The 22,827-nt window shown below is 41.1% G+C and overlaps 2 protein-coding genes across 6 annotated transcripts in view; one reads left to right on the forward strand and one right to left on the reverse strand.

The window, feature by feature from the left end:
• Positions 1 to 5,760, reverse strand: part of ggps1 (geranylgeranyl diphosphate synthase 1) — a 38,499-nt gene extending 32,739 nt beyond the window's left edge. Inside the window, exon 1 of the mRNA XM_064924527.1 lies at positions 5,409 to 5,760. The gene's annotated coding sequence lies outside the window, so the exon portion shown is untranslated. The remainder of the gene's footprint in view (positions 1 to 5,408) is intronic.
• A 333-nt stretch (positions 5,761 to 6,093) lies between these two features.
• Positions 6,094 to 22,827, forward strand: part of LOC135505290 (AT-rich interactive domain-containing protein 4B-like) — a 157,122-nt gene continuing 140,388 nt past the window's right edge. For 3 of the 5 annotated variants that reach the window (XM_064924528.1, XM_064924532.1, XM_064924531.1), the window contains exons 1-2: positions 6,094 to 6,309; positions 18,443 to 18,490. In XM_064924528.1, the coding sequence (XP_064780600.1) occupies positions 18,485 to 18,490 (6 nt within the window). In that variant the 5' untranslated portion in view covers positions 6,094 to 6,309; positions 18,443 to 18,484. The remainder of the gene's footprint in view (positions 6,310 to 18,442; positions 18,491 to 22,827) is intronic. The other 2 variants (XM_064924529.1, XM_064924530.1) reach the window with 2 other exon arrangements.

Consider the following 22,827-nt stretch of genomic DNA (forward strand, 5'->3'; position numbering starts at 1 on the left):
CCTCTTTAGCAGAGGTAACTCTGGGTCTTCCTTTCCTGTGGTGGTTCTCATGAAAGCCAGTTTCATCATAGTGCTTGATGGTTTTTGCGACTGCACTTGAAGAAACTTTCAAAGTTCTTTAAACTTTCCGTATTGACTGACCTTCATGTCTTAAAGTAATGATGGACTGTCGTTTCTCTTTGCTTGTTTGAGCTGTTCTTGCCATAATATGGACTTGGTATTTTACCAAATACAACTGATTGGCTCAAATGAATTATGAAGGAAAGAAATTCCACAAATCAACAAGGAACACCTCTTAATTGAAAAGCATTCCAGGTGACTACCTCATGATGCTGGTTGAGAGAATGCCAGAGAGTGTGCAAAGCAGTCATCAAGGCAACGGGTGGATACTTTGAAGAAACTGAAATATAAAACATATTTGGATGTTTAACACTTTTTTGGTTACTACATGATTCCATATGTGTTATTTCATAGTATTGATGTCTTCACTATTATTCCACAATGTAGAAAATATTTTAAAAATTAAGAAAAACCCCCGGAATGAGTAGGTGTCCAAATTCTTGACTGGTACTGTATGTACAGTGCGGTATCCCTCAGGGCAGTTGCTTTGGGACGTTACTCTTCTCCATTCTCACAAAACTATTTTTGCCACTTGTCTTAGTTTAGCTTCTTCTATGTTTGCTGATGATTGTACACTCTACACATCAGCACCTACAGCCAGTGAGCTCACAGACTCTTGGCAAGGAGTTACAGTGTCAGAAAGGATACCAATAAATTGGTCTTAAATACATCTAAAATCAAAAGCATTGTATTTGGTTCAAAGCATTCCTCACAGACCTACACCTCAACAGGAGGTGTGTATAAAGGGTGTGGCCGTTGAACACGTTGAAGTCGCCGAACTCCTAGGAGGAACATTGGATGGTCAGTTATCATGGTCAAGTTATATTGACTTGTTGTGAATATGGGGGAGAGGTACAGTATGTCTGTTATGAAAACAAGTCCGATCTTCATTGCTGTCTGTGCATCAAAGAAAGACCTAGCAAAGCTGCAGCTGGCTCAAAACAGAGCAGCACGCCTTGCACTTAACTACACACACACACACACACACACACACACACACACAACCTTTCACGATTAAGAGAAGTAGTCCATTTCTGTTCAGTCTTTTAAAGAAAAGTGTGTGTGTTGAAAAGGCCTAACCACTTGTAAACTATATTTGCAGTCACATCATCATGGAATGATCTGTTACCAGAGGTTACTCAGTTATGTATAGAGTCATGTCATCATGGAATGATCTGTTACCAGAGGTTACTCAGTTATGTATAGAATCATGTCATAGTGGATCTGCCACTCTGCCAAAAAAGAATGTTTAGACTTAATAACATATTGTATCACAGCACCTCTCCCCTCTAAAGATCTCATTTAACAATATGAATAGTATCTTGTCTCTCCAATATATAACTCTGAAATCAAAATAATTATATTGTGTTGTTCTTGTCTATAACTGTCATGTATGTGTATGTATTATGTAGACCCCAGGGAAGAGAAGCTGCTGTATGTGCAGTATCTAATGGGGATCCTAATAAACTAAACTGCAGCGTGAACAGTAAGAAAGTGCTCGTGACTGTGGTTGAGCAACTGCTCTCTCCTTGAGTGATAGGGGGCGGGGCTTGGTGTGGTTAGCAGCATGCAGCAGGAAGGAGAGGGAGAGAGAGGATTTCAACTAGCAAACGGAGCAAACTATAAAGAAAACAGACATCCAGCAAACCAAAACATTAAAATACAGTTATGTAAAAAGCCAAACCGGTCCGTGCTTCAGTACCACCCATCCCTAGCGGGAACACTAGCCCCCTTTATCCTTTATGAATGGGTTGACACTGGAAGGCCTTACTGTTTTATGTAACTAGCTAGATAACATTTATTTCACTTCAATTCAAACTAAATCTTATCCTCTGCTTCTTTCCATTTGAAGTTACAATGCTCGTGGAGATTGTGTCCTTTTCTGCCTTGTTGTTTAAACCAAAAGATAAGGTAGCTATACAACTAACCCACTTTTATCTGTACTTTAGCTTTAGCTAGCTAGGTATACAACTAACCCCCTTTTATATGTACTTTAGCTAGCTAGGTATACAACTAACCCCCTTTTATCTGTACTTTAGCTTTAGCTAGCTAGGTATACAACTAACCCCCTTTTATATGTACTTTAGCTAGCTAGGTATACAACTAACCCCCTTTTATCTGTACTTTAGCTTTAGCTAGCTAGGTATACAACTAACCCCCTTTCATCTATACTTTAGCTAGCTAGGTATACAACTAACCCCCTTTCATCTATACTTTAGCTAGCTAGGTATACAACTAACCCCCTTTTATCTGTACTTTAGCTAGCTAGGTATACAACTAACCCCCTTTTATCTGTACTTTAGCTAGCTAGGTATACAACTAAACCCCTTTTATCTGTACTTTAGCTTTAGCTAGCTAGGTATACAACTAAACCCCTTTTATCTATACTTTAGCTAGCTAGGTATACAACTAACCCCCTTTTATCTGTACTTTAGCTAGCTAGGTATACAACTAACCCCCTTTTATCTGTACTTTAGCTAGCTAACTTTAGTTTGCTACCATTAGCTAGCTAATGTAAACAAAATTCACCAGCAGGTGCCTGGGTCGTCATTTATAACCGTTGCGTACATTTCACACTAAAGTCCAGCATGCACTATTTCTGAAAATTCTGTACACAAACAAAAATATTGACATTTATAAACGTGGTGCACACCATACATACACACTTTCCCGTTACGAATTAGACTGGAAGTAAAACTGAGAGCGAATGAACGGGCATTAAAACTCCACCTGCAAAATGACCTCCATACACCTTTTATGGTGCCAATAACCCACTTTGTGTTGCTGAATAACGTGACTATTGGCATTAGGCTAGGACAGTCTCTAAAAGAAAGTGCAAAGGCAACTTATCACATTGCCGTTAGAGGTGTGGGCAGAAAGTGTGGATATTTTGCAGTGATCTTTCCCCCCCAAACTTAAACAAATTGTCTGCTCATTCTGAACATTTGAGTGTATATTCAGAACTATTTAAAAAGTAGGGTAATTTGTACAGACCACACTACTATGCAAAATACATATTGTTGTTTAATATTCTTCTCATCAACAGAGTGTGTTTCGATATCCTGCTTTGCTATAGGCTCAAAGATGAAATAGGCACGGAAGTCACAGCAATACTGTAGACTACTCATATAGAGTACTCATATAGACTACTCATATATACTACTCAGACTACTCATATAGACTACTCATATATACTACTCATAGAGACTACTCATAGAGACTACTCATAGAGACTACTCATATTTGACGTAAGCTACGGGTCCATTTATTGTAAACATTCTGCCACACATCTTTTGCAGCAATTTATGATGTTTTTTTAATTTTAATTTTACCTTTATTTAACCAGGCAAGTCAGTTAAGAACAAATTCTTATTTTCAATGACGGCCTGGGAACAGTGGGTTAACTGACTGTTCAGGGGCAGAACGACAGATTTGTACCTTGTCAGCTCAGGGGTTTGAACTCGCAACCTTCCGGTTACTAGTCCAACGCTCTAACCACTCTAACCACTAGGCTACCCTGTATCTGGTAAAGGACTGTCCTGGTAAAGGACTGTCAGTTTCTGAAAGAGAGAGAACCATGACATGAACCATGACAAAATGGTTGTGGACCTGTCAGCAATAAGTTTGAATTCAAACATTTTTATATAATGGACTGCTCACCAATTCTGAAATAATGTCTAGGGCAGGCTACCAAAATATAATCATACATAGTAGGGCTGGGAATGACCAGGGACCTCACCACACTGAGGGGCCTCGCCATATCGTCACCATAGAGGGATCTCATCATACCATATTATCACCATACTGAGGGACCTCACCATACCATATTATCACTATACCATATCATCACCATACTGAGAGACCTCACCATACCATATTATCACTATACCATATTATCACCATACCATATTATCACCATACTGAGGGACCTCACCATACCATATTATCACCATACCATATTATCACCATACTGAGGGACCAAAAATAATGTATATTGCTGCATAAATGATGTAATATGCCAGGGATATATTTATTCTGTAGCTAAGAAAGCTAAGTGTATGTTGTGTAGTAAGCTGTTAGTAGCCCATGTGCCTCACCCTAATAATTTGGTCCCTTTCCCCCCCTCATAGTTTCACCTACTGTTCTGACTTGGTGGTGCACATGTAGCCTATAGCCTGTTTTAGAGAAATTATATCATTGAATATTGTAAGAGCTTTCACTGTCTGTTTTTTTGTCCCCTTTATGTATCCTATGGTTCTGACTTGGTGTACAGGAAGAACACTGTAAGAATGGCCCATGTTCTGAATTCTGTCGCTGTACATTTCAGGTGCTGAACAAATAGTTATATTGACTACGTCCATCTTAGCTCGTTTATTAATGTCTTCATTTAAATGACCCATTGCCTCTTATCGTTCCTTTATGCCATAGTTTGTACATCTCAGTTGTCATTAGAAACCACATTTGTTTAAGCAAACCAGCCATATCAGCTATGTTTTGTTTTTTAAGGCAGTAAATTAAACTGAAGGAACTGTTTTGCTGCCAAATAAGGCTGCGCTGATAGCCAGGTATAGCAGTGGTAAGGCGTATGGACTCTGCGGTTGGGACAGCTTTATGTAGGTCCTAACAGTTTGTAGGCACCGCTTGTCACTGGTATAGTGCAATGAATGTATTGTTTAGTGTTATAGCTTTCCTGGCATGCATTAAAAAAAGGTTTGCCCCAAGATTTAGATGCTAAAATTGCAGTTGCATACCTGTCAAACGGATGGATTATCTTGGCAAAAGGAGAAATGCTCATTAACAGGGATGTAAACAAATTTGGCCACAAAATGAGAGAAATAAGCTTTTTGTGGGTGTGAAAACTTCTGTGATCTTTCGTTTCAGCTCATGAAATATGGGACCAACACTTTACATGTTGCGTTTACATTTTTGTTCAGTATAATAAAATAAATGTTCTATTCTAATTCTGTGAAACTGACCTCATCATTGTGGTTTCACGGTTGTTGAGAAACCAACTGCAAAACGATCACGAATACAACCTAATATATATTATATATTTATTTCTATGAGCGAGCATGAGAATGATGGTGCTGCTTATAACGTTTGTGCTCCAACTGGACAGCCAGCCCACAAGCCACTAGCTAACAAAACAAAAAGGAGAAAAAAAATAAAGTCACGAACAACAATTGAACAGTTTCAGCTAAGTTGTTAGTCTTTCTTTTGTTCTGTTGTCTAGTCATATTTCAAAGAAAACAACATGTTGTAGTTGGTAAACAAATAGCTCCACCCACCTTGTCAGCCGGTATCCGGAAACGTCCCCACTTCCGCTTTCAGACCCTTTTCTTAGCTAGCCAATATGCTAACAATAGCGCCTAGGTCAACAAGCTTTTTTTCTCTCCAGATAATTTATTTAAAACATCCCCCCCAAAAATATTACGTTCATAATTGATCACTATGAATTTACGATTAGACGCCAAGTAACTATACAATCAAATATTGGTCATAGTTCTCCAAACCACACCATGATGGTGATACACTGAGCCACAGCAATAAGACGAGGAACCAAGATGATTTGGTCGAGAAAAAAATAATGTTCATCTGCTCCCACTGCCAGCTATATACGCCATGGCTCCTTCACAGAGCAAGCGCAGGAGTAGGTGGGGCACTCAAACAAACCATTTTCCAGGACGCCTCTAATCACGCTGGGAACTTTGGTTGTTGTAGTTTTTACATAGTTTATTGTCTCGTCTTTCTCCAGTCTATGGGAACGTGTAAATAAATCCTCGACGACTACATCTCCACGCCTACCATTTGCCTTTGCTGTTTCCATGCCGTCATTGAAATATATCGGGGAAACCATTTTTAATCTGAAAACCAGCCAATCATTACAAGCCAAAGGGGCGGTAAACTCCGAGGTGTTGTCCAATGAGCGAAAGTATTGATGTCCGTGGGTGGTGTTGTGTATCTGTCAGTCAGTTTCAGAAGCGGAGAGAGAGGATCATAGAGGAAAAAGCTCTCTGGCTACGACTTTTGTCGAATTCACATACCAACATCTAAACCGAACCGGGGTCAGTGGACAAACGCTAAAAAATAAATAAAAACAACTGGAAAATTGTAGGATTAAATGATTTTATGGATTAATTTGAACCTTTTCTTTCGTCGAAAGAAAACATTCTCAACTTGACTTCATAGGTAAGGGATCGTGCTTTTTGCATGCCTTAGGACGGGGTGAAAAAAATATTACCGACTTGGACTACATTGAATTTCGATGCCTGGAAAAAAAAACGGATTGTAATGTGATCAAATTTAATCTAGGGGGGATGAATGAAACATCAATCGTGAACATGGAATCGTAACTCTTAAATGCACACGTTAAATCTAACATTTAATCGGTGAATCGTTTTATTTTATGAATAGTGTAACACCTAGGCTTTACCTATTTCCTCGTTTAAAAAATGACATACTTTATTTATTGTGTTGGAACAATGCGACTTGCCAACGTCATTCATTGTAACCTGCCGTGTTGTCGACTTGTTTCATAATGGTACTGAGAGGATCACTTTCTACTGGGCCAGCGACCCACTGTTGTGGTGGAATTTTTTTAAACACGACGATTCACTTTCTAATGGTGTGTGGCTGCCTGGTAGGCATCGAATAGCTTTCGTTAACTGATTGGGAGAAAATGCTGCCTTGTTGGAGTCAGAGCTAGTCCTCCTTACGTAAGACTATGCCTACATCAGTAAACATTACCCCTCGCTTTTTGCATCGACTTCCAATACAGTAACGTTCGCTTCGTTTTTTATGGAGTTTCACAAGTCAATTGCGAATCTGAACTCGGCTACATTTTCTTTTGTTGCTTTGATTTTTTTTTAAGGCCAGCAACAATGTTGCAATTGAGTCAGAACTCGCTCCTTCTAGTGGCCGTAGTAGTTGTTCTGCTGCAGCTTGACACATTTCGATGTTCCCCCTCGTCGAAATTATTTCGTCCTTTTATTTGTTGCCTGATAATCCCCGGTAAACACTTATTTTGAGTCGGGGGAAATGACTGGACCAGCGGAGTTGTCTGGGGGTGACATTGTAGCCACCGAGATCGGCAACTCGTCGAGAGCTATTTTGGCTTTACGTTATAACCTCAAAGTGAAATGTGTCACGCCTCCTGAACAAGGATGTAATTCTTGGCGATTATTATTTGTTTAGAATTCAGTGTTTTGAAACGACTTTATTGGGCTCGATCTTGTTGCCAAGTGTTTTGTCAATTTTGCTTCTTTGTCAGAGAGGCACACTTGGATGTACTCGACCGTCAGCAAATTTGTAGAACAACTGCTTCGCTGCTCGTATAGACGAGCCCGGGGTGAATCAATCTGTTTTCAATCGTCCTGCAGCAGTCTTACTTTCAATAACTTTGCATTGTTTTGCACTCATAGAATTAACGTTGTAATGACAAGTGCTAGTTCTTGGTTAGGGTTGTCGAGTGTAGTTTTATCGCACTATTTGCTTACCGATCTCTGTGGAGATAGCCAGCAGATTCCGACCCGACTGTTATGCTTCGAGCTTGTACTGAGCCGCACTGGGGTCTGAAATTGCCATCATGATCTGATTTAACGCCCTATTTGGACAGGATTAGTTTTAGAGGTGACGTTGGGTAACGTAATTATGTGCAAGAGCACAAAACGCCATATCTGTAATTGTAGGACAGTCCGAATCTGCCATCTCTATAATTTTTACATGGCAGAAGTAACAATTCTCAAGTTTGACAGGTGTTGCTCACGGTTTGAGCAAGAAAACAATAACATTCAATACATTGAGTGAAGTGCTGTACATAAGCTATATATGAATGACCTACATGTATCAACTTTCACAGCGAATGCTTTTATATATATGTTTTGTGCGAATGAATTGAAAAATATCACACCTTTTAACCCTTGCTGTTAATAGATGGCAAAGCAGCAGCATTCAACTGACCTAAACGTTTGGAAATGATAAGTTAACGTTCTCATCCATAGCCGTAAAACACATCTCAAGTGCAAGCACACTGTTTAGCTCACATCTGAAGGCAGGGGGCATTTAGGACGTACTGTGCGTCGCTAAAATACCCCAATGATTATAATCAAAATTACTCAATTCAAATATTATGGCTGCACTATTACCAAAGATTGTGTGGTATGGTTTAAAAACTTGTGAACCAAGTTCGAGTTCCGAGTGTGGCACTATCACCTGGACATGTTGAAATATCTTCACTCTTAGATGACAAACCTTCAGGCTTCAATAATAACTGTCAATTTATTTGAAAAAAAAAAGAGTATGAATTACATGGGGCAGTTTTAGGGGGAAAAACTAATTCCGTCCGAATCGTCCTCTGGAATAATGGACACTGTGGAGTAATAATTACATTACCAACCTTCTCTAGTAATACTAGTCCCGTGTGAATAGGGCTTAAGACATGCGATGTGGGTCAGAAAAAACTAGCCTCGGAACCATTAGTTTTCCCACAATGCTGCTCTTTTTATCCCCATGCTAGCTACCAGTAGCCACAGCAGCCATTATAAAATGGCACTTTGCGTTGAACAGCAAATGAGTTTGACTGTCCACAATGGCAGAGGTGGCTACTGCTAGCTAGCATGAGAATGAAAATGGCAGTTTGCGTTGAACAGCAAATGAGTTTGACTGTCCACAATGGCAGAGGTGGCTACTGCTAGCTAGCATGAGAATGAAAATGGCAGTTTGCGTTGAACAGCAAATGAGTTTGACTGTCCACAATGGCAGAGGTGGCTACTGCTAGCTAGCATGAGAATGAAAATGGCAGTTTGCGTTGAACAGCAAATGAGTTTGACTGTCCACAATGGCAGAGGTGGCTACTGCTAGCTAGCATGAGAATGAAAATGGCAGTTTGCGTTGAACAGCAAATGAGTTTGACTGTCCACAATGGCAGAGGTGGCTACTGCTAGCTAGCATGAGAAGGAAAATGGCAGTTTGCGTTGAACAGCAAATGAGTTTGACTGTCCACAATGGCAGAGGTGGCTACTGCTAGCTAGCATGAGAATGAAAATGGCAGTTTGCGTTGAACAGCAAATGAGTTTGACTGTCCACAATGGCAGAGGTGGCTACCGCTAGCTAGCATGAGAATGAAAATGGCACTTTGCGTTGAACAGCAAATGAGTTTGACTGTCCACAATGGCAGAGGTGGCTACTGCTAGCTAGCATGAGAAGGAAAATGGCAGTTTGCGTTGAACAGCAAATGAGTTTGACTGTCCACAATGGCAGAGGTGGCTACTGCTAGCTAGCATGAGAATGAAAATGGCACTTTGCGTTGAACAGCAAATGAGTTTGACTGTCCACAATGGCAGAGGTGGCTACTGCTAGCTAGCATGAGAAGGAAAATGGCAGTTTGCGTTGAACAGCAAATGAGTTTGACTGTCCACAATGGCAGAGGTGGCTACTGCTAGCTAGCATGAGAATGAAAATGGCAGTTTGCGTTGAACAGCAAATGAGTTTGACTGTCCACAATGGCAGAGGTGGCTACTGCTAGCTAGCATGAGAATGAAAATGGCAGTTTGCGTTGAACAGCAAATGAGTTTGACTGTCCACAATGGCAGAGGTGGCTACTGCTAGCTAGCATGAGAATGAAAATGGCAGTTTGCGTTGAACAGCAAATGAGTTTGACTGTCCACAATGGCAGAGGTGGCTACTGCTAGCTAGCATGAGAATGAAAATGGCACTTTGCGTTGAACAGCAAATGAGTTTGACTGTCCACAATGGCAGAGGTGGCTACCGCTAGCTAGCATGAGAAGGAAAATGGCAGTTTTCAGGAAAAGTACCAGTATTTCCATTTTTTCCGGTTTATCAGTTTGGATATAGGCCACATTTGGAATACAGTTGCACATCCCTGCATTGAGGAATGTTTTCTGATCCATATCTCGCGCCTGTTCCACGGTGTGTTTTTTACACTTGGTTCCTTACAGTTTTTTCTTTGTACGATTTGCTTAATAATTTTGTGCACTCCAAAGGAACTCAGACCCCTCAAAAGAGCCCCTGACAGGAACCGAACAGTTCCCCTTTTTTGGGTGATGTGAACACAGCTCCCCAGGTTGGCTTTTCATTATTCCCGCACCATACACTAGACTACTACAACCATTTCCCCTGCCCTAAACCCTCTCACATTGGGGCCACAATAGAGAGATGATGATATGTGCTGTTTTTGAATAGGCCTATTGATTATCGATCGTCAAGGATGCACAGAAATGTCCAAATATGTGTGGAGTTTTTAGTTCAGATTCTTTGTTTTAAATATGTGATCTATAGGCTAAGATAGCTTCATAAGCTGTTTTTTCTATTGTGGGGTTTGAATAGTGTGAGAAGTCAACATATTTGGTGACAATCACAACATAGGGTACAACATCCTTTCTAGTTCTTAAAAGGCCAGTAGCCTACGATGGGTGTACAATTTTAAAATTTCAGCACAATTTCATCTGAGGTTACTCTTCTGCTATTTATTCTGTTACGATTAACATGTAAATATTATATTAGTATTTATGATCTAGCCGGTGATAAAACATTCTGAAGGAATGGCTTTGTCCTGCACTTTGTAAAAACCCAGAGTGCATTTGGTGAATGTTGGAAAAAGATATTGGTTCCTTTCTAAACATAGCAATGTGAACGCAAAGGGTATTCAGATCGCAAAATAGGTGACGTGAACTGGCAAAATAGTTCTCATCCAAAGGCAAGAGCAGTTTGAATACAAAAATGACTTGAGTTATTTCACTTTTTCTTACCCCAGAGTTCACTTTAAAGTGGACCGAGTTCGGTTCTTTTCAAGAGGACTATATGTGAAAACACCCTTAAAGGGATAATCAACCACAAGCTATATAAATTGCATTTATTAACATCAACATTTTTTTTTTTGAGAAGTTTATTTTATTACAGACAACTTAATGCATACTTTTATATTATGGAAGCTGGAGAAAAAAATGAACAAATTATATATATAAAAAAAAAAACTGCAAAGTATTTTTCCATAGTGTACTATTAAATACATGTAATTTTGTCCTTGAAACCTTTAATTGAAATGCTATAGAATTCCATTAATTCCTATGAAGGACTGCTCCTACTGGGGGGTGCCAATATGGCCGACTGTTGGCTTCAAAGCCTCTCTCTGGCCAATGCGTACTATCAGCAGTCCAGGGTATATATAGATTTTTGTCATTGGCAGCATTGTGAGATTTTACTTTAAAAAGAAATATATATATATTTAACACGTTCTCATTTACAACAGCGACCTGGCCAAGATAAAGCTTGTTTGACACATACAACAACACAGAGTTACACATGGAACAAACAAACGTTCAGTCAATAACACAGTAGAAAAATATATGTACAGGATGTGGAAATGTAGAAGATTAAGGAGGTGAGGCAATAAATAGGCCATAGAGGCGAAATAATTAGTAGTTGGGTGTGCTATTTACAGATGGGCTGTGTACAGGTACAGTGATCGGTAAACTGCTCTGACAGCTGATGCTTAAAGTTAGAGAGGGAGATATGACTCCAGCTTCAGCGATTAAAAAAAAAAATAATAATAATTTTGCAATTCATTCCAGTTATTGTCAGCAGAGAACTGGAAGGAAAGTCGGCCAAAGTAAGTGTCGGCTTTGGGGATGACCAGTGAAATATACCTGCTGAAATATATCTGCCGAAATATACCTGCTGCTACTTAAAGGTTAAAGATAGAGAACGACCAACATGGATTTTTTTTCAGGCTGATGCAAATTTTTGGGGGTCAAGGAGGACAAAATAATGGTCATTTTATTTGAATGGTAAATCTCTTGATAAACTCAGTAAATTAAGATGGAAAAGACCTACCTCCAAATTCGAAACAACTCAATTGGCTTGTTCATCTATCTGTCAAGAAATAGTCCAGTTACAACCCGGCCAACTCCCTTTCACATCTCTTTCCATCATTTATATCGCCTGGCGACGTTTACTGCCACTATGAGAACTACCTCAATGGCGATGACATTCGCTACCAAGCCATAGATGTGCATAATATCTAATAAGGAGAGCGCGGGTAGGAAAAAAATATGAAACAACGCTGCACTTTGTCTGAGTGACTCATTTGCCAATACTTTGAGAAGTGAGAACGCACACGAATATCTTGGTCTGTAAATACGCAGGAAGATTCTTAGGTAGCTAAAGCTATTGCCAACCTTCTTTTTCCCTATTAAGACAATCGTCTAATCTGACGATCAACTGTCAATTTACGTATCCGATTGCGGCTGGTCAGATCAACACACCAGTAAATAGCTAACGTTACACTGCAAATCAGATGGCTCGTTGCTGAAAATGGTGCATGTTCAGAATGATAACCAGCTAACGTTAGCTGGCTACATTGGCTATTAGCTCCTATCTGATATCTTAGCACCATGTTTATCTAGCCAGCTAGCTAGCGTAGTAGCTAATATAGCTAGCTAACGCCACAGACGAACGGGTCAGTTATAGTAATCTTTGCTAACAGGTCACATAACTATCAGCTTAGCTAGCTTTCTTATTGCATGCATGTCCGGGCATGTCGACACAAGCCTTATTATAAATAAACTAATATTTGCAACAGGAGTTTGATTCTGGTCACTGGTCATTCATCAGTTTCTCAATACTGTACATTTCTGTTGGAGAATGAGCTAGCTTGCTGCTGATTCGCCCCGCTAGACATTCCTCAGCGTTGTGCAGTGCTCAGGCTGTGTGTGGTGGCTGGCATAGCAGCAGCTTTGCTATGTAGAAGGACGATCTGGTAACCAGAATTTTGACTTCGATACCAGTATTAAAATACCCTATCCTGAAACGATACAGAATCTATACTGTACCACTGCCTAAGAAAATCTAGTCAAAAAATAACCACAGAACTTTTGTTTTTATTTATTTTACATTGAATGTTGAGAACTGGTAAAACAACTTAAAATAGAATATCTTCTATTCTTTATTTAATTTCTTTACAAAATATAACCTCATATTAAATAACAGAATATCTTAAATGTACCTGATGCAAAACCATATGAGACTCAGAGCATACAAAATAATTGTACAATTACATTTAAATGGTAATTTGATACATACTGTGCCTTCGGTAAGTATTCAGACCCCTTGACCTTTTCCACATGTTAAGTTACAGCCTCATTCTAAAATGGATACAACAAAAAACATCTTCATCAATCTACACACACCCCGTAATGTCAAAGCAAAAAGAGGTTTGTAGAAATGTTTGCAAATGTATAAAAAACAAAACGGATACCTTATTTACATGCATTTTCAGACCCTTTGCTATAAGATTTTAAATTGAGCTCTGGTTGTTTCCACCTGTGGTAAATTCAATTGATTGGGCATGAGTCGACTGCATGTCAGAGCAAAAACCACGAGGTCGAAGGAATTGCCCGTAGAGCTCCGAGACAGGATTGTGTCGAGGCACAGATCTGGGGAAGGGTACCAATAGAATTATGCAGCATTGAAGGTTCCCAAGAACACAGTGACCTCCATCATTCTTAAATAGAAGAAGTTTAGAACCACCAAGACTCTTCCTAGAGCCGGCCAAACTGAGCAATCAGGGGAGAAGGGCCTTGGTCTGGGAGGTGACCACGAACCCGATGGTCACTCTGACAGAGCTCCAGAGTTTTTCTATGGAGATGGGAGAACCTTCCAGAAGGACAACCATCTCTGCAGCTCTCTACCAATCAGGCCTTTTATGTTAGAATGGCCAGACGGAAGCCACTCCTCTGTAAAAGGCACATGACAGTCCGCTTGGAGTTTGCCAAAAGGCACCTAAAGACTCTCAGACCATGAGAAACCAGATCTGGTCTGATGAAACCAATTTGAACTCTTTGGCCTGAATGCTAAGCGTCATGTCTGGAGGAAACCTGGCACCATCTATACTGTGAAGCATGGCGGTGGCAGCATCATACACTGGGGATGTTTTTCAGAGGCAGGGAATTAGAGGCTAGTCAGGATCGAGGGAAAGATGAACGGAGCAAAGTACAGAGAGATGCTTGATGAAAACCTGCTCCAGAGTGCTCAGAACCTCAGACTGGGGCGAAGATTTTACCCTCCAACAGAACAACGACACTAAGCACACAGCCAAGCTAACGCAGGAGTGGCTTCGGGACAGGTCTCTGAATGTCATTAAGTGGCCCAGCCAGAGCCCAGACTTGAACCCGGTCGAACATCTCTAGAGAGACCTGAAAATAGCTGCGCAGTGACGCTCCCCATCCAACCTGCCAGAGCTTGAGTGGATCTGCAGAGAAGAATGGGAGAAACTCCCCAAATACAGGTGTGCCAAGCTTGTAGCGTCATACCCAATAAGACTTGAGGCTGTAATCTCTGCCAAAGGTGCTTCAACAAAGTACTGAGTAAAGAGTCTGAAAATGTAAATGTCATATTTCCGTTGTATTAAAAAATAAATAAAATCTGTTAGCAAAAATAAAATTAACTGTTTTTGCTTCATCATTATAGGGTATTGTGTGTAGCTTGATGAGGGGGGAAAACGATTTAATCCATTTTAACATAACACTGTAACAAAATGTGGAACAAGTCAAGGGGGCGGCAGGTAGCCTAGTGGTTAGAGCATTAGGCCAGTAACCGAGCTGACAAGGTAAACATCCGTTGTTCTGCCCCTGAACAAGGCAGTTAACCCACTGTTCCTAGGCCGTCATTGTAAGTAAGAATTTGTTCTTAACTGACTAAAGGTTAAATATATATATATATATAATTATTATTATTATTTCCGAATGCACTGTTTATATGTGTATACCCATTACATTAAGGTAGTCCCCAGGCCACAGTCAAACCAGTACCAGTCAAAGGTTTGGACACCTACTCATTCATTTATATTTGAGATTCTTCAAAGTAGCTACACTGTGCCTTGATGACAGCTTTGCACACTCTTGGCATTCTCTCAACCAGCTTCACGAGGTAGTCACGTGGAATGCATTTCAATTAAAAGGCGTGCCTTGTTAAACGCTAATTTGAAGGAATTTCTTTGCGTAATGCATTTGAGCCAATCGGTTCTGTTGTGACAAGGTTGGGGTGGTATACAGAAGACAGCCCTATTTGGTAAAAAACCAAGTCCATAATATGGCAAGAACAGCTCAAATAAGCAAAAAGAAATGACAGTCCATCATTACTTTAACACATGAATGTCACTCAACATTTCCAGAACTTTGAAAGTTTCTTCAAGTGTAGTCGCAAAACCATCAAGCACTATGATGAAACTGGCTCTCATGAGGACCACCACAGGAAAGGAAGACCCAGAGTTACCTCTGCTGCAGAGGATAAGTTCATTAGAGTTAACTGGCTCTCATGAGGACCACCACAGGAAAGGAAGACCCAGAGTTACCTCTACTGCAGAGGAGAAGTTCATTAGAGTTACCAGCCTCAGAAATTGCAGCCCATATAAATGCTTCACAGAGTTCAAGTAACAGACACATCTCAACATCAACTGTTCAGAGGAGACTGCAGCAATTCAACCATAAAGGTTTTATTCACACAAAGAAACCACTACTAAAGGATACCAATAAGAAGAGACTTGCTTTGACCAAGAAACACGAGCAATGAGCATTAGACCGGTGGAAATTTGTCCTTTGGTCTGGAGTCCAAATGTGACATTTTTGGTTCCAACCGCGGTGTCTTTGTGAGATGCAGAGTAGGTGAACGGATTATCTCTGCATATGTGGTTCCCAACATGAAGCATGGAGGAGGAGGTGTGATGATGTGGGGGTGCTTTGCTGCTGACACTGTCAGTGATTCATTTAGAATTCAAGGCACACTTAACCAGCATGGCTACCACAGCATTCTTCAGTGATACGTCATCCCATCTGGTTTGGGCTTAGTGGGACTTTCATTTGTTTTCAACAGGACAATGACCCAACACACCTCCAGGCCGTGTAAGGGCTATTTGACCAAGAAGGAGAGTGATGGAGTGCTGCATCAGATTACCTGGCTTCCACAATCACCCGACCTCAACCCAATTGAGATGGTTTGGGATGAGTTGGACTGCAGAGTGAAGGAAAAGCAGCCAACAAGTGCTCAGTATATGTGGGAACTCCTTCAAGACGGTTTGAAAAGCATTCCAGGTGAAGCTGGTTGAGGGAATGCAAAGCGTGTGCAAAGCTGTCACCAAGGCAAAGGGTTGTTTAAGGGTTAAATAAAAACCTTGAATGAGTAGGTGTGTCAACTTTTAAGACTTTTAAAGATAAGAGCATCTGCTAAATGTCTCATGACTGTAAGTTGCTCTAGATAAGAGCATCTGCTAAATGACTAAAATATCAATGTAATTAGTTCACCACAACAGTGAAGATGTCACTCGAGTTGTGTGCTAGTAAACAAACACCACAGGACTGAGGACGTGATTGGCCTGGGGACTTCTGTAATGTGATTGGCCTGGGGACTTCTGTAATGTGATTGGCCTGGGGACTTCTGTAATGTGATTGGCCTGGGGACTTCTGTAATGTGATTGGCCTGAGGCTTGGAAACTACCGTAATGTGATGGGCCTGGGAACTACTGTAATGTGACGGGCCTGGGGACTACCGTAATGTGACGGGCCTGGGAACTACCGTAATGTGACGGGCCTGGGGACTACCGTAATGTGACGGGCCTTGGGACTACCGTAATGTGACGGGCCTGGGGACTACCGTAATGTGACGGGCCTGGGGACTACCGTAATGTGACGGGCCTGGGGACTACCGTAATGTGACGGGCCTGGGGACTACCGTAATGTGACGGGCCTGGGGACTACCGTAATGTGATGGGCCTTGGGACTACCATAATGTGATTGGCCTGGGGACTACCGTAATGTGACGGACCTGGGGACTACCGTAATGTGATTGACCTGGGGACTACCGTATTGTGATGGGCCTTGGGACTACCGTAATGTGACGGGCCTGGGGACTACCGTAATGTGACGGGCCTGGGGACTACCGTAATGTGACGGGCCTTGGGACTACCGTAATGTGACGGGCCTGGGGACTACCGTAATGTGACGGGCCTGGGGACTACCGTAATGTGACGGGCCTGGGGACCACCGTAATGTGACGGGCAGAGCATAAAATGAACACCCGACACCTGCCAAGTGCGGGTATGTTTTGGCATTGTGGGTAAGATGTTTATTTCACCAGCCACGTTGGCAGGTGGTCAGGGCTCCACAGTGTGAGCATTTCACTCGTATTTGTGAATAAAAATAGTCAAGTATGATCACATTTATAGCTGTTTTCAAAAGTATTTAGTCCGTTTTTTTGTTTCACAGCTGGTAAATGAATCACACACAGTGAAAGATCTACGAATCCTGTATCGCCTATCCCACAAGACACTGCAACATTTCCTGGACAGGGTCTGGGCGCATGTGAAGAGCTGTTTTGTGTGCTGTAATTTTAGCGGCAAAAATATTTTAGTTGATTTAAAAAAAAATCTACCTACCAGTGGCTAGTGGCCCGAAAAGTAAAATGTATGTCCTGGTGACAGATGAAATATAGGAACCAGTGGTATATATTCTCCTAACGTAATGCACAGGTTGGCTGCTGGTATTTACTTTAAAAGTAGCTACCAAAAAAAAAGTAAAATAAATAGTTTGAACGGTAAAAACCATCCCAATACCATGGTATAACTGCCCACGTCTTTTTGACAAATCAGAAGTTTCAGAAATAACATACTTTTTAGTTATTGGCAAACATGCATAACAACTATATGTTTGGGATTAATATGCTTTTATACATTTTTGATTTGCAGTGAGTGAAAACTCTTTAATTTTAAACGTGATTCATAGGAACTGTACAAACACTGTCCCATTTGAGTGATTTTTTTAAAGGGATGTCATATAAAGACCTCAAACACCCTGTTTCCTAATATGACTCTAGTATACCTTGATATATAGGTTAGATTGTGTGATTTATGTCAACTATACCTTGATATATAGGTTAGATTGTGTGATTTATGTCAACTATACCTTGATATATAGGTTAGATTGTGTGATTTATGTCAACTATACCTTGATATATAGGTTAGATTGTGTGATTTATGTAAACTATACCTTGATATATAGGTTAGATTGTGTGATTTATGTAAACTGGCCTGAGTGTCAGTCTTCTTGTGGCATAATGCCAACAATGTGTGGCATGACGATGAGTGAAGGATTGGGAATGGTGGCTGACTGGCACTCAGGCTACTTTACACAAACCCTCTCACCTACATAGAAAGCTATTATACAGAATGTATTATACACATTGTAAGGGTGGAGTTGGGTCACGAACTGAGGTGAGACGACTGACACGTTTTCAAATCATCCATTTCCATCCACAGATTCGCTACGCTGGTCACTCAAGAGGAGTCCAGAGGAAAGAGATGAAGGTAATTCCTCTACACATGATTTTAAATGGTTATTTAAAAAAAAAACAACGACTTGCCGTGTCTTCACAGATCATTTTCATGTCTGAAAAGACCATTGTGTGTATTTGTGAAGTTTGATGATAAATGTGTGCATGGGCAGTAATTCATGAAGTCAAATCATTTTACCACTGTAGACGAAGTAGACTGAAATTCATGAAATATATGAGATTTTCTGTACATTTTGTGACTTTTTAGCCATTAGTTCTTAAAGCAATGCCAAGATCCTAAAAGGGCCCCTGAAAATGGTGCAACAATTGTGTACAAACGTCATCACGTAATTGCTCTCGAGCCCCTGCAGCTGTGGACAAAGACAGTAAAAATAAACTTTGTGGTTGTGGGTTCACCCTACAACCTCATTGTACAATGCTGTGCCAATCGAATCCCCACTCCCACTTTAAGCTTGCAACCTCATCGGACATCATTCTTCCGGCCAATCAACATTGTCCCTCAGGTTTGGTTGTGGCTCGTTCATGTTGTACAGACAGGGAGGAGCCTCTTGTGATATGGATACATTTCAATGTTTTATACATATATATATATGTATATGTGTGTGTGTATATATATATATATATATACAGTGCCTTGCGAAAGTATTCGGCCCTCTTGAACTTTGCGACCTTTTGCCACATTTCAGGCTTCAAACATAAAGATATAAAACTGTATTTTTTTGTGAAGAATCAACAACAAGTGGGACACAATCATGAAGTGGAATGACATTTATTGGATATTTCAAACTTTTTTAACAAATCAGAAACTGAACAATTGGGCTTGCAAAATTATTCAGCCCCTTTACTTTCAGTGCAGCAAACTCTCTCCAGAAGTTCAGTGAGGATCTCTGAATGATCCAATGTTGACCTAAATGACTAATATATATATGTGTATATATATGTGTATATGTAATAATGACAATTACATTGTTCATTCAGTATTGTTGAACAATTTATTTTAACTTAATTTAATACATCAATAAAATCCATTTAGTCTCAAATAAATAATGAAACATGTTCAATTTGGTTTGAATATTTGGTTTGAATAATGCAAAAACAAAGTGTTGGAGAAGAAAGTAAAAGTGCAATATGTGCCATGTAAGAAAGCTAACGTTTCAGTTCCTTTCTCAGAACATGAGAACATATAAAAGCTGTGCTTCATGCATTGCGAAGAGCTGTTTGAATGAATGCTTACGAGCCTGCTGCTGCCTACCACCGCTCAGTCAGACTGCTCTATCAAATCATAGACTTAATTATAATATAATAACACACAGAAATACGAGCCTTTGGTCATTAATATGGTCAAATCCGGACACTATCCATTTCGTAAACAAGACGTTTATTCTTTCAGTGAAATACGGAACCGGTATTTTATCTAACGGGTGGCATCCTGAAGTCTAAATATTGCTTTCAGATTGCACAACCTTCAATGTATGTCATAATTATGTAAAATTCTTGCAAATTAGTTTGCAACTAGCCAGGTGGCCCAAACTGCTGCATATACCCTGACTCTGCGTTCATTGAATGCAAGAGAAGTGACCCATTTTCCCTAGTTTAATATTGCCTGCTAAGATTCATTTATTTTAAGTAAATATGCAGTTTTAAAGAATATACACTTCTGTATATTGATGTATTGATTTGTGCAACGATTGTGCTTTTTTTAGCAAATGCTCTTTTGTTATGGCGAAGTTGGCTGTCTTTGTTAGGAAGAAAGTCTTCACACAGTTCGCAACGAGCCAGGTGGCCCAAACTGCTGCATATACCCTGACTCTGTTGCACAGAACGCAAGAGAAGTGATACAATTCCTTGCCTGTTAGCAGGCAATATTAACTAAATATGCAGGTTTAAAAATATGTACTTGTGTATTGATTTTAAGGCGTTGATGTTTATGGTTAGGTACACATTGGAGCAACAGCAGTGCTTTTTTCGTGAATGCGCTTGTTAAATCACCCGTTTGGCTGTGATTCTATTATAAATTAACAGGCACTGCATTGATTATACATCAAATCAAATCAAATTTTATTTGTCACATACACATGGTTAGCAGATGTTAATGCGAGTGTAGCGAAATGCTTGTGCTTCTAGTTCCGACAATGCAGTAATAACCAACAAGTAATCTAACTAACAATTCCTAAACTACTGTCTTATACACAGTGTAAGGGGATAAAGAATATGTACATAAAGATATATGAATGAGTGATGGTACAGAACAGCATAGGCAAGATACAGTAGATGGTATCGAGTACAGTATATACATATGAGATGAGTATGTAAACAAAGTGGCTAGTGATACATGTATTACATAAAGATGCAGTAGATGATATAGAGTACAGTATATACGTATGCATATGAGATGAATAATGTAGGGTATGTAAACATTATATTAGGTAGCATTGTTTAAAGTGGCTAGTGATATATTTTACATAATTTCCCACCAATTCCCATTATTAAAGTGGCTGGAGTTGAGTCAGTGTCAGTGTGTTGGCAGCAGCCACTCAATGTTAGTGGTTGCTGTTTAACAGTCTGATGGCCTTGAGATAGAAGCTGTTTTTCAGTCTCTCGGTCCCAGCTTTGATGCACCTGTACTGACCTCGCCTTCTGGATGATAGCGGGGTGAACAGGCAGTGGCTCGGGTGGGTGTTGTCCTTGATGATCTTTATGGCCTTCCTGTAACATCGGGTGGTGTAGGTGTCCTGGAGGGCAGGTAGTTTGCCCCCGGTGATGCGTTGTGCAGACCTCACTACCCTCTGGAGAGCCTTACGGTTGTGGGCGGAGCAGTTGCCGTACCAGGCGGTTATACAGCCCGCCAGGATGCTCTCGATTGTGCATCTGTAGAAGTTTGTGAGTGCTTTTGGTGACAAGCCGAATTTCTTCAGCCTCCAGAGGTTGAAGAGGCGCTGCTGCGCCTTCTTCACGATGCTGTCTGTGTGAGTGGACCAATTCAGTTTGTCTGTGATGTGTATGTCGAGGAACTTAAAACTTACTACCCTCTCCACTACTGTTCCATCGATGTGGATAGGGGGGTGTTCCCTCTGCTGTTTCCTGAAGTCCACAATCATCTCCTTAGTTTTGTTGACTTTGAGTGTGAGGTTATTGTCCCGACACCACACAGGGCCCTCACCTCCTCCCTGTAGGCCGTCTCGTCGTTGTTGGTAATCAAGCCTACCACTGTTGTGTCGTCCGCAAACTTGATGATTGAGTTGGAGGCGTGTGTGGCCACGCAGTCGTGGGTGAACAGGGAGTACAGGAGAGGGCTCAGAACGCACCCTTGTGGGGCCCCAGTGTTGAGGATCAGCGGGGAGGAGATGTTGTTACCTACCCTCACCACCTGGGGGCGGCCCGTCAGGACGTCCAGTACCCAGTTGCACAGGGCGGGGTCGAGACCCAGGGTCTCGAGCTTGATGATGAGCTTGGAGGGTACTATGGTGTTAAATGCCGAGCTGTAGTCGACGAACAGCATTCTCACATAGGTATTCCTCTTGTCCAGATGGGTTAGGGCAGAGTGCAGTGTGGTTGAGATTGCATCGTCTGTGGACCTGTTTGGGCGGTAAGCAAATTGGAGTGGGTCTAGGGTGTCAGGTAGGGTGGAGGTGATATGGTCCTTGACTAGTCTCTCAAAGCACTTCATGATGACGGAAGTGAGTGCTACGGGGCGGTAGTCGTTTAGCTCAGTTACCTTAGCTTTCTTGGGAACAGGAACAATGGTGGCCATCTTGAAGCATGTGGGAACAGCAGACTGAGATAGGGATTGATTGAATATGTCCGTAAACACACCAGCCAGCTGGTCTGCGAATGCGCTGAGGGCGCGGCTGGGGATGCCGTCTGGGCCTGCAGCCTTGCGAGGGTTAAAACGTTTAAATGTTTTACTCACCTCGGCTTCAGTGAAGCAGAGACCGCATGTTTTCATTGCAGGCCGTGTCAGTGGCACTGTATTGTCCTCAAAGCGGGCAAAAAAGTGATTTAGTCTGCCTGGGAGCAAGACATCCTGGTCCGTGACTGGGCTGGATTTCTTCTTGTAGTCCGTGATTGACTGTAGACCCTGCCACATACCTCTTGTGTCTGAGCCGTTGAATTGAGATTCTACTTTGTCTCTATACTGACGCTTAGCTTGTTTGATAGCCTTGCGGATATGCAACGCAGGACAAGCTATATAAACTAGTAATATCATCAACCATGTGTAGTTAACTAGTGATTATGTTAAGATTGATTATAAGATACGTTTAATGCTAGCTAGCACCTTACCTTGGCTCCTTGCTGCACTCACATAACAGGTGGTCAGCCTGCCACGCAGTCTCCTCGTGGAGCGCAATG

Source organism: Oncorhynchus masou, chromosome 18 (assembly GCF_036934945.1).
Source record: "Oncorhynchus masou masou isolate Uvic2021 chromosome 18, UVic_Omas_1.1, whole genome shotgun sequence".
NCBI lineage: Eukaryota > Metazoa > Chordata > Actinopteri > Salmoniformes > Salmonidae > Oncorhynchus > Oncorhynchus masou.